We start from the raw sequence: 12029 nt of genomic DNA, 5'->3' as shown, positions 1-12029 counted from the left end.
CGACCCCTAGGCACGTCTACACAGGTCACAGACCGAGCATTTGGCTCGCAAGGCTGCCGCGCGAGCGCGTGCACTCGGTGGAGACCCGGCTATTTACGTTTTTCTTGTGTAGACGAGCCAAATGTTTAGAGCTTCTATCATATTGCTAGTGTCAAAGTTTGCACAATAAATTTACATTTTAATTTTTGGATGTATTTTATGCTATATTACAAAGATGAATACCTTGTGCATTATTTAGTTTTATGTATTTATATTTTATGCTACACTTATAATTTTAAAATGATATTTTAGTATATTTCAACACGCATAATGGAAAAGGTTATTTTTAGTCGGCAACACCAATGTTTACATTTTTGATCCCGAATTACATTTCCGACTGTGAATTTCATTCAAGATCGTTTTTATTTTTAATTACTATTTAAACAGATACTGAAAACTTACTAGTTACTACTTACTGAATAGTCTTATAAGTACTTAATTTGTTGTATAGAACACTGTAAGATAAATTTGGATTGCAACAAATTTCAGTAATAATCTTTAGTAAGGTTAAAAAAATTTAATGTTTATTTTTTAGGAAACACAAATAATGCTATTTGAAGATATAGTATCCTTTATGGATGTATTGGACTTTGATGAAGAACTTGTGGATTCAAGATTGGAGTCTCTCATGAAGAGAAGCACTTTCACAAATCAACATCTGTTTAACATACTTCATTTACTGAAGTATAAATATCTGATTAATTTAAAGGAATCTGACGAATGTCAAAATGATGCAGAGTTTGAATTTATTTGCAAATTAATTTGTAAAGCAGGTGAAGGCAATATTGATGTGATTTGCAAAATATTAAATGTCATTCTGTTGCTTAACCCTAGTACACTAGTCGTGAACTCGCAACATTTGTTACAGCAAATCCTCTGTTTTGACATCTTAACTTTAGAAACTAATGACTATTATAGTAGAAATAACTTACTTTTCCATCTCAAGTTGTGTAATAGTGTTCTTGATGCAATATTAAGTATGAAAGAAAAGCTGAATTTGCCATACCTGGAAGTACCTATTCAAAATATTTTATTTTGTGAAAAAGAGGATATTAAGAAGATTTTTCTTACTATGACAGTAAAAAAGTTTTTTAAGTCTGTCACAGGATATAATATATTGGATAAAATTTGGGAATGCATAAAAAAATTTGAATCAGATCCGTTTACATCACTTAATGTGCTGTGTGCACTATCAAATTACTTCTTACCTCTTCCTGATAGTAACAGTCTTGGTGCGTATGAATCCACATTGATAAATCATACAGAATTTTGGGAATTAGTGGTATCTGGATTAAGTTCAAATGACACTGCTTTACGAAAACTAGCAACATACTCGATAAAAAGGGCTCTTGATTGTCTAGCATTTCTCAAAAATAATGTTGAAATATCATCAACCCTGGTTACTTTTCAATGGGATAAGGCAAAAGAGAAGGAATTACGTAAAACATGGGATAATTTTTTTATTTTAATGGACAGTTTAGAAGAAAAGCAGAGTAATATTGTGCTGCCATCTTTAAAACTTTTTGAATGCTTGAGATTACAAGCACTGTCCTACTGTTGGGTTAACTGTGCATTTAGTATTGGACTCCGACATGATAATTTACAAGTAAAGATGGGCTGTATAAAACATAAGCTGGAAACTGATGTAATAAATGACAATGACACTGTAATTTTACTGGAATCCTTGAATGATATAAATTTGTATCATAAAACACATTACTGTAAAGATTTGAAGCAAAAATTACAAAAACTCATTAGAACCTCAGAAATATATGCTATGATAATTAAAAACGTACCTCATGTAAACTGGTCACCTGTACCATTTTACCACTTGTGTACAGTGTTAGCTGAAATAAAGATAACAAATCTTGTACAAAATATTGGAAATGATCAGTTATCAAAGATATTAATTGATGTATTAAGCATTCCATGTAATAATATTGCAATAAGAAAGGCAGTCCATATAAAAATTGCCAATATTATTACTGAGAATTGTAAAGAATTGCACTGGAGGTCACATGTGTTATTATTTTCACATCTAAATATAGATATTAAAGTAAATTGGATTTCTCATGAAAGGTACAATTCGGATCAACTTAGTAAGTATACAAAGTTTATAAGGGAGGAGTTAGTAATAGACACTTTTGCATTTTGTTTATTTGTTGAAGGCACAAAGTGGTCACTATCCAACATTGATTTTTTAATACTTTACTTATCAGGACATAATGATCATCATCAAATTTTTATGCAGTTGTTAATTGGAAAAGTTGTTGAAATTGCATTTTTTACTAATGAAAAGAATACAGTTGATATTGATAAATTTAAATATATTTCTGACATATATTTTATACTAACATTTTTAAAGTGTGTGAATGACACATCTAAGTATAAGATTATAACTGATAATATAATTAAAGATAGTCTAAATATAATAGAATATGTGTTAAATGCACTGTCTGACACAAACATAAGGAACAATGAAGAAATGGCTCTTATTATACAAAATATGGATGTTATTTTCAAATATATGAATGACAGTGATGCTTATGAAAACATATACAGTTACATAGTACAAATACTACTAATAAGCAGTGATATTACAATGAAGAAATTTTTTGGTGTTTCTCTGTTAAATACTTTATTGAACTCAACAAGAGAAAGTACCACAAAAAACATAAAAATAGATGTTTGCGGATTTATTGATATTTTGCAAAAGGTAGACAAATTTCACACTGAAAATGAGGAATGTTGTGGGCGATCAGTGAATGATTTTACAAGTAAAGCCTGTGAGCTAGTACATACTCTGCTAGAAAATAAAAACAGCTATCAAATAAATTCAGTAGTATGTTTCATTAGATATATGTTAGAGAGTGGAGGCTATGGGTGTCTGAAGTGGATTTTAAAAATTGTAAAAATAATATTGCCAAAAGCCCTCAGTGATACGAAAACTTTTAATGTAGAACATTTTCTTAATGCTGCATGGAATGAACTAGAAACAATCAAGTCCCATAAAGAATATGTTGAATCTATGCAATGTTTCATTAATATAATTACTAATGAAGAAATAATGAAACATCCGATGTTCAATAATTTGGTAGTTTTGTACTGTAGCAGAATTATTGGACATTCATCTGCTAAATGTCTGCCCTTGTACTATTTGGTGAGAGAAATGGATAGGAGTACATTCAAATATAGTCATATGGTGTACATTTTTTGTGACATACTACTAACAGTTCCATCATTAAGAAAAGACCAAAGGTAATTTTATTTTTGGCAATATTCTTAACAACAACATTGATATATTAATTTGGACCTATTTAACAAATACCTACCTAAATTACGTATGTAAAATTTTACAATTTATGATGATGATTTGATATTACCAACAGAACTTTTTGAGATAATATTCCACATAAAAATTTTTCACGCATTACAGAATTATCCAAGATGTGGAGGTTGAGATATTAAATTCTGAAAATACACGCTTTCGTTATGAACAGTGAGTATTGGGATTTTTATGTTTAACATTTATATATACATACATATATACCTATAATTTTTTTTCTATATAATAAGACAATTCCATCAACAATATCACCAACCATAAGGCCTATCGCAGACGACAGACTATCCGTGACCGCGCCGTATAAAAGGTGCGCCATAAAAATATAACGTCCGCGACTACACGCGTTAGACGACGCACAATTTAGTCTGTAGTTTGCAGTTGCTAGTGATTGACGTGTATCATGGTGCTAGATATCGATGTATCGATGTTGATTCAAGAAATGGAAAACAGACCAGTGCTGTATGATACATCTTTGGCAGAGTATCATGACAGAAATTTAAAAATAAAATCGTGGGATGAAGTGTGCAAATATATTTGGATATAATTTTAGAACTGAAGGTTTAGTATGAAACAGTCCCTTTAATAATCTTTCTGAAAGAATAGGATTTATTTATTTATTTATTTATAGGACAACCAGTATTTGTTACATTCTAATATGCTTAAAATACATCAAATATTAACAAATAATGAGTTGAATGTACAACAAATTAAGGTGTCACAACATGCACAGTCTTTGCTTCCGTGACACCAAGAAAACAATTATATAAAATAAAGCAAAAATTATAAAATCAAGCTACGAATTTGAAAAGAAGGAAAAAAAAGAAGAAGAAGAATATTAATCATATTTTGGCGCCTAACAATCTCGGATGAACCCAAAATTCTTTTTTTATATCTCAAGTACGAAATAATACACCGCAATCTCTTTACTTCCATTTCGTGTACATCCCTACAGTTCATCGAAAGTGTGCATCGCGTGCGTTGAATTGCATCCAATGCAGACTTTTTGTGTGCCGCAGATTCAATCGCACTAAAAGTGTGTTATCTACGATAGGCCTAAGGGGACTTGAAATTTGGTAAGAATATTCCTTTCGCGGAGTACCATGGGGTCAGCTGCTAAGAGCGGATTTAACGAAATTCCACCCGCGAGTTTTCTTTTTTTTAAGAATGTCGTGTCATAATACTATATGAGAAAGTATAATATAATCATCCTTAAACCACATATGGTCTGGATTTTATGAAACTTACTTTAAAAGAACTATATAAAATCTTCTAGATATATTTGTGTTATAGAATAATAAAATGAAGAAAGAAACAATTTAATAAAACCGGTGTAAAGCAGGTAGTCATTATTTTAAAATCAATCAACAGATTTTTTTATAACTACTCTTTTCAGAATTGGCGTACTGACTCATTTCCACATACAATGCGAATCTGCATTGATTCTATGCCAGTTAGACTGCGAGATATTAGATGCAATCGTATCAATAATTATGAAGAAAATTGATAATATATTGAAAAATAAACAGCGGTACCATGATAATTCTTCTTTACACCGAGTGACAGAAGTTGGAATGCAGCATTTATTGTTTATATTGTTGAGGCACAGATCAACGAACATAAAAAATATAACGACATGGTGTATTGAGCTTTTAGGAAAACTTCCACATCAACCATCTGTTCGTCTGTACCTGGAAATGTACATAGCGCTCTATTTATATATTAAGGTATGTTAAATCAAATCAAAATCAAGAATAAATCTTGTAGGTCAAAAAATGTCACTTAAGAATATCAAAAGTTTCTTTTCTTTTTATATTTACCGCCACTTCGGAAAGGGTTGAGCTTTAATGGCAAGAAACTCATTGCCACTCTTTTGAATCAACATTTACAGGTTCATCTTTTTACAAACCATTTCAGTTACAACATAATATTATGTAAAGTAACGCAACAAAAATACTCAAACGTCAAATATTCAATGCCTTACACGAGTTCTTCTTCTCAATCGGTCACTCTTGTCAGACTGGTCGTGGGTGCTAAGATGATGCAATATTAGTCGCCGTTGGTCTCCCCCAGTTATGGGTCGCACTGCCTCCCGCGCGAATCTCCTCCACTTTTTACGGTTTGTAGCATTGCGGGAGCACTCCACCACAGGTGTCTGGGTCACTGTTTGGATAAGATCCGTCCATCGCGGGAGTGCGTCCTCTCCTTCTTTTCCCCTCCACCTTGCCCTGCACTATCAACCGCTCAATCGATCTTTCATTTGTGGAGATGTGACCAAAGAACATCAGAATTCGTAGTTGCAACGTCGACGATAGTCTTTCTTATATCTTCAGTTCTTTTAAGATGGAATTGTTGGTGCGGAAAGCCGTCCAAGGGTTCTTCAGGAGTCGCCCCCAACACACATCTCTAAGGCATTATACAAATACAAATATAGTAATAATAGTTACGTAGCTGTACAAGCATTAAGTACAGTAGATGCATCAATCCACACACACCCTAAATACATAAAGGCGAGCATTTTATTAGCGATTACAAATAATATAATAACTTTAAACACTCTCCGCAGCCCATACCTACTCTCTGGTAACACCAGAGGAATCAATACGGACCTTATATGGCATTGAATAAACGTACACATGAATTCAAAAACTGAAAACTAAAAACTTCTAAATTTAAAACCTTTTCAGCCTTACAAATATACTTGGTATAGGTAATGTTACTTATACCTGAGAATAAACTAAATATGGGTAAAATGTTAAGAAATAAATATTTTGCATAAGACTGGTTTGTTCGGACGTGTAAAGTTTCCCGCGCTTATTTGCAAGGCTGCTTCACATTCGTAAAACTTCAGAACTATCATTTTATTGACAGTGTAGTCAACGATATAGTCATCATTTTACATATTCTTGGGTTATTCTCAGGTAACTTTATACCAAGATTATTTGTGATGCTGTAAGAGAAGTAATTATTATTTTCAGGATGATGCCATCAATGAAAATGATATAAAATCACTGACTAATGTGCCAATCGTGTCACAGTTCAGAATATTGTATTGGGTAATCACGCGAAAAATAAAAACAAAATCCTGTAAAAAGCGAGAGTACGAATTAGTTATGGATTATCTGTTAGAAAACACCATGGGACCCACATATAGTGTAAGATTACATGCGCAGTATTTGGCATATCAATTAAACAAATGTAATGAAGTCTATGGCCATTTGGAATGTAATGCCTACTCCAAAACTATATCTATAGTAGAAAAGACAATTAATGAAGCGACTAGGGTTATGGATAAAAGTTTACAAAAAATATTAGATGATCCATTTTTGGATAAATTTGATATAATCGATATAACACCTTGCTTAATATATACCTATCCTATTTATAAGAATGGTATTACCATAGATAAACTTCATGCTGTAAATAGTTTTCAAAGTATGAATAAATGTTTGCAAGAGTCGGCGCCAGATAAGTTTTTGACGGAATGGTTGCAATCAGGAAATATCAATCAGATTGAGATAAAGTACAATGTTTCGGAGAAGAATGAAATGAATTTTGAAGAAGAAAGTGAATTTGGAACGATCCAGAAGAAATATATTCCTTGGAAGAGCATGACTGACATTGATGTTGTTGAAGCTGAGAGAAAGGTGAGGAAACTTTATAGAAATTTTGATTGATTATTAAAGTGAATTTTTTATTTTATCGCCTTAACGTACTAACGCCTTACAATTGTAGTAGGGGTGAAGTTGTATCATTAATTTCAACTAGTGCCTTCAAGTCTGTGTGGCCGCGCGGTCTAATGCATTAGATTCAAGCTGTGGTTCCCGAGAGGTAGAGGGCGAACCCCCATTATTTTTTCCGTTCCCGCCCGCTTCGCTGGGTGAATTTTAAAAGGAAGGCACGTAGGAATTCGTAAAATAAGTAGCCATAAACCATCTAGGATAAATTTCGCATCAAATGGTAGAAGACTAGCCTTTCCCGCCCGCTGCGCTGGGCGAATTTTAAAAGGAAATAAATTAAACAATAAAATATAAATAATAAATAATAGCCATAAATCATCCAGGATAAATTTCGCATCGAATGGTGATAGTTTCATGTCGATACGATCAGTGGTTTAAGCGTGAAAGAACCTCAAACATAGACCATTTTCTTTATATATTTATAGATTACATATTTACAACATTTTATTGGATGTTTTTTTTTTAATATTTTCCTTGTTTTTAAACATTTTCCGTTGAAGCTTCACTTCTACTATATGTCCCAGCACATATTTCGTTTTTTTTTATCTGATATACATACTACGGGCATTTTTATCTGATATTAATACTAACTTCTGTATACGACTTCGATATTAGGTCTTTTCTACATAAGTTCAAATAATGACGGCGAACGAAATCTCCCTTCTGCCGGAAGTCGTCCACTGCTGGACGAATGCCAAAAGATCTTCACGACGATCGGTCCTGCGTTGCCCTCAACAACACTACGTCTTCCGGTACGTGGTCACATTCGAGGACTTTACTGCCCCAACGGCCATCTGTCCGTCGAGCTTTGTGCCTTTAATACTGCCACTTCAGTTTCGCAAGAAACTGAGCTATGTCTGTGACTTTTGTTCTCCTACGGATCTCCTCATTTCTGATCTTGTGGGGGGTCTACCGAAGTGCCAGAAGTATCCCTGAATTTCGGTACCTACAAATAAAATTTGTATATTTAATCCCAGAAGTGAGGAATTCTACTTAAAATAACAAACTGTTGAGATGTTTTTTTTAATAATGTTAGGCGAGCCAAAGTGAACTTATCGTAGTCGCATCGCTGATAGACAAGTTGCCGAACCTGGGCGGGATGGCGCGGACTGGGGAGGTGTTCGGCGTGCATACCTACGTGGTCGACAGCCTGAGACATTTGCAGGACAAACAGTTTCAAGGGCTGAGGTAAGAGTGGTTCATTACTTGTGGTGTATATAATCCTAAACTATTATTCTCGGCCACATTATCTCTGGAACGTAAAGCCCCTTCCCGTTCCACTTTCACCCCCTCGCGCTCGTCCTGTTCCGTCAGTACGGTTTGCAGTTGCATGGCCGTTAGGTACGGTACGTTTCGTGATATTTTCGTGCTATCACTGCTTTGTTTTTGAAGTTTTCATTGATACGTTTTGACTTTTGTTGTTAATAGTTCTGTGTCGCTATAATAGTTCTGACAGAAAACTAAATACCTACTCTTTGTACTTAGCCTTGATGCTTCCATTGATTTTTCATCATTATAATTTTTCTTATCAGTATCACAACACCTATACATCAGTCAATAAAAAAGATCGTAGTTAATTTATAAAATGTTAACATGCTAGTGATGCTTGTTTTGCAGACCGTAACAAAGCGACGATGTGACGTCACGTAGAGGTCCACAGATAATGTAACTAGTAGTTATAATTTTGTTTTAGAACCTACCTAAATATCACGGCCAAGTCCACGTACAGTATGGATTTCCATTTCAATAAATGTAGCTTTATGCGATACGATGATGCTAAAATTTTTCAAACAATATCTCCATTTTCTCTAAATACGGTTTCTACGCGTGTTTTAAATCTGAAACGTGATTTTCTTCTATTAAATTATTTTGCAGTATGTCCGCCGAAAAGTGGGTTAACATTATAGAAGTGAGACCTGGCGCGCCTTTGTTGGATTATTTGACGTCGAAAAGGGACGAAGGGTTTTGTCTCGTAGCAGCGGAGCAAACATCCACAAGTGTGAGCCTCCAAACATTCAAGTTTCCAAAGAAAACCGTGCTGTTGCTTGGGTAAGAAGACCAGCTATCTTCTTTGCCTATTACCCATGCTCTCTGTGGAACGACATCATTGAATCGATAACTCGAATGAACGCCGACAGATGTCACTGCCTTAATAGGTTAGCTTTGGGTTAAGGGCTTCTTCATAGGTCTCAAAATACGAGACAGTATACTAGTACTCACTGTCCAAAAATTTAAGATTTTGTATTAAAACTTCTTTAACTAAGAAGGCTTACTACTTATAGTATAGTAGATTATATAGATAATAAATGACTGGTTCTGCGCAGGCCACCAACCACAATTGTTGGACTGTTATTTTAAGGGAAAAATCATTGGGCCATTTGAACTATCCGGAAACTTATCTGGCTAAATTTATTTGCATTTTGTACAAAATTATCTGTCAAATTTACAAAATGATGGTTGTCTTGCAAATGTCCGTGCGTATTTAAATAAATGTATTGGTTGTTTGGGTCCAATTTTGTGGCCTTTACTTCCCCGGACTTAAATCCATTAGATTTTTTTTACTGGGACTGTCTTACATAGCAACTGTTAAATTGCAAAAAGTTAAGTTTATACATTTTTTTTCCAAAAAAGTACAATAGGTACCTTCTAGTAGTAGTAGTAGGATGAATAAGATACCACCAAAAAGGCAACAAATTTCGTTAAGTAAGTCAATAACACAATTTTTTTTAAACTTCATTATTTGAGCATAATTGGAATTTTTTATTTGAGCGCCTGATAGCAGCTGTAGGTACTATTACACTCCAGGATTATCCATTATTTCTGGGACACCCTATATATAACTATTATATATATGATTACCACACTCAACGCGTGCATAAAATATCACATAAGTAATTAGTGCTAACATTGTTTAGTTGTTTTTGCGTTTTGTTCGGACTCCGGGCATAATTTTATACAGACAGACTAAAATTATATACCTAACACTGTAAACATAGCGTACAGTATCCTTCAAAAAAATATTTAATGTGCAGTTATTACCTTGTTAAGATTTTATTATAGTTAATCATTGTATAGATAATTAACACAAACCTACCATATTATGCTGTAGTACAAAGTACCTACCTACCCTGATAAAATGTATGTGGGACTTCTGTTAATTAAGCTATTATTTTGACAGCTGCAATGAATTTATAAATGAGATAATTCAAAATGTTTTTTTTTTCAATTTTAGAAATGAAAAAGATGGTGTGCCATGCAACCTCCTTCCAGTAATGGATCACTGCATAGAGATTCCACAACAGGGTGTGGTGCGATCGTTAAATGTTCACGTCACAGCTGCTATTTTTATATGGCAGTATTCAAGTCAAAATGTTCTTTAGAACTGCTGAGTAATTAAATAAATGTTTTTGATTGTTCTATGTTGTTTTAATCGGAATAAACAATAGTTACATAGCATCACTACCAACAGACTTAGTTAGGTGCCTACTTAAATTGTTAATAGCTTTTTGAAATAACAATATTTTCAACTGTGAAAATAAATACTTTTTTGTGAAGAGATGGACAATCAAGCGTCTACACTGCCGCCCTAATTAATACTGCAACATCAAAGGAATCACAGGAGCGTTCCCACTTCTCGGCCTTTTACCAATAATGCGAGCTTTTTTGAAGGTCCCCAAGTCGTAACATTGTTGAAATACCGCACAAGGACGCTTATTCCTAAGTTTGTCTGTACGTGGAAGAAAGTCTTTTGAAAAACACTATAGATGCCTCTATATCAGGACCACACTTTATTGTACATTAACGATAATTTATGTACTATCAACGTATGATATTCAATAGTACACTAAGTACTATAATTTCTGTTATGACGCAAAATTTGAAAATTATACTAATAGTCAATATCCCAATATCAATTTACAGGTGTTTTTTGCAGCGAGTGCCATTGGCTCATTTCTTTCTTAGGAACAGACAGTTAGGTGAAAACGTTATGCTGCTGCTTCATGGCGTAATCCTGTCATTGTTTGCTAAATGCTATTGCTACTGTTTGCCAATCAGTGTCAATGTCAATCTGTTTGCGATCGATATCGGCCACAGAGTACATAATACTTTTAATATATCTTCGTTTTCGTTCAATGTGATGTTTCAATTTTGGTCACATTTATCATAAAGATTTTTAAATTTTTTATTGCATTAAGTTTTAAATTTTGATCCATGTTCTATAAATTTACTCTCATGTGAGATTTGGAAAGATTTAGCTTGATCCCCTCCCCCCTAGAACACCTTACGTAATTAATGGACACCCCCTTGTCCAATAGGTTATATCGAATAAAAAACATTTCCATCTATTCATATTCCCTAATAATAGGCATGAAGCAGTAATATTTAACATACTACCACTATTGAAATCATATTTTTATCTGCTATTTTTTTACCATGTTCTGTTACACTCTCATACAAAATTGTAATTTAGTCATAGATAAGGCAATCTACAAGAATCGGATGATTTATATACATATAAGCCGCTTAATTTAACAAAATCACACAGTTGTGTACAATAATAATTATTGTCATATCATGAGTATGTACTGCGAATAATAAGTGGCACACTCACACAAATGATCTAGTATTCCAGAGGCATAACCTGTATTATGGCTGATAGCAACAATATACCTACTTGAACGTATATCTACAACTCAGAAACATTCAGGATCATCATGCTATAATCCCTAGCGTAGTAGATTGGTTTCACTAACTAAAGCATTTGGCAATGAGCTTCTTGTGACTTCTCCTCATTAAAGCAAGGTGGTGCTAAATGGTAAAAGATTGTGTCATTTCCTTAAGTTTAGATTAAATAGTGTTAGATTTACTTTGGAAGAACTATCTAAAATATAAACTTAAAACAGATC

At 33.6% G+C, this 12029-nt stretch overlaps 1 protein-coding gene across 2 annotated transcripts; it reads left to right on the top strand.

Moving 5' to 3' along the window:
* Positions 1-294: 294 nt before the first annotated feature.
* On the top strand, positions 295-10538 carry LOC126967945 (uncharacterized). Of its 2 annotated transcripts, none has more exons than XM_050812658.1 (8): positions 295-318; positions 575-3297; positions 3476-3538; positions 4779-5109; positions 6361-7029; positions 8159-8310; positions 8998-9171; positions 10355-10538. In XM_050812658.1, the coding sequence occupies exons 1-8, from the start codon at positions 310-312 to the stop codon at positions 10500-10502; spliced, it is 4269 nt and encodes a 1422-aa protein (XP_050668615.1). In that variant the 5' UTR covers positions 295-309; the 3' UTR covers positions 10503-10538. The 2 variants fall into 2 exon arrangements, with proteins under 2 accessions (XP_050668615.1, XP_050668616.1); XM_050812659.1 differs by lacking the exon at positions 295-318 and adding an exon at positions 345-496.
* The last annotated feature ends 1491 nt before the right edge of the window (positions 10539-12029 follow it).

This window comes from Leptidea sinapis, chromosome 14 (genome assembly GCF_905404315.1).
Source record: "Leptidea sinapis chromosome 14, ilLepSina1.1, whole genome shotgun sequence".
NCBI classification, from domain to species: domain Eukaryota; kingdom Metazoa; phylum Arthropoda; class Insecta; order Lepidoptera; family Pieridae; genus Leptidea; species Leptidea sinapis.
The sequence above is the reverse complement of the archived record's forward strand: the minus strand, read 5'-3'. Positions and strand labels throughout refer to the sequence as shown.

Bases quoted from the DNA above. Each gene is read 5' to 3' on its own strand.
- LOC126967945 (XM_050812658.1), top strand. The intron at 7,030-8,158 runs GTGAGGAAACTT...TAATAATGTTAG, and splicing joins TTGTTGAAGCTGAGAGAAAG to GCGAGCCAAAGTGAACTTAT. The intron at 8,311-8,997 runs GTAAGAGTGGTT...ATTATTTTGCAG, and splicing joins AAACAGTTTCAAGGGCTGAG to TATGTCCGCCGAAAAGTGGG.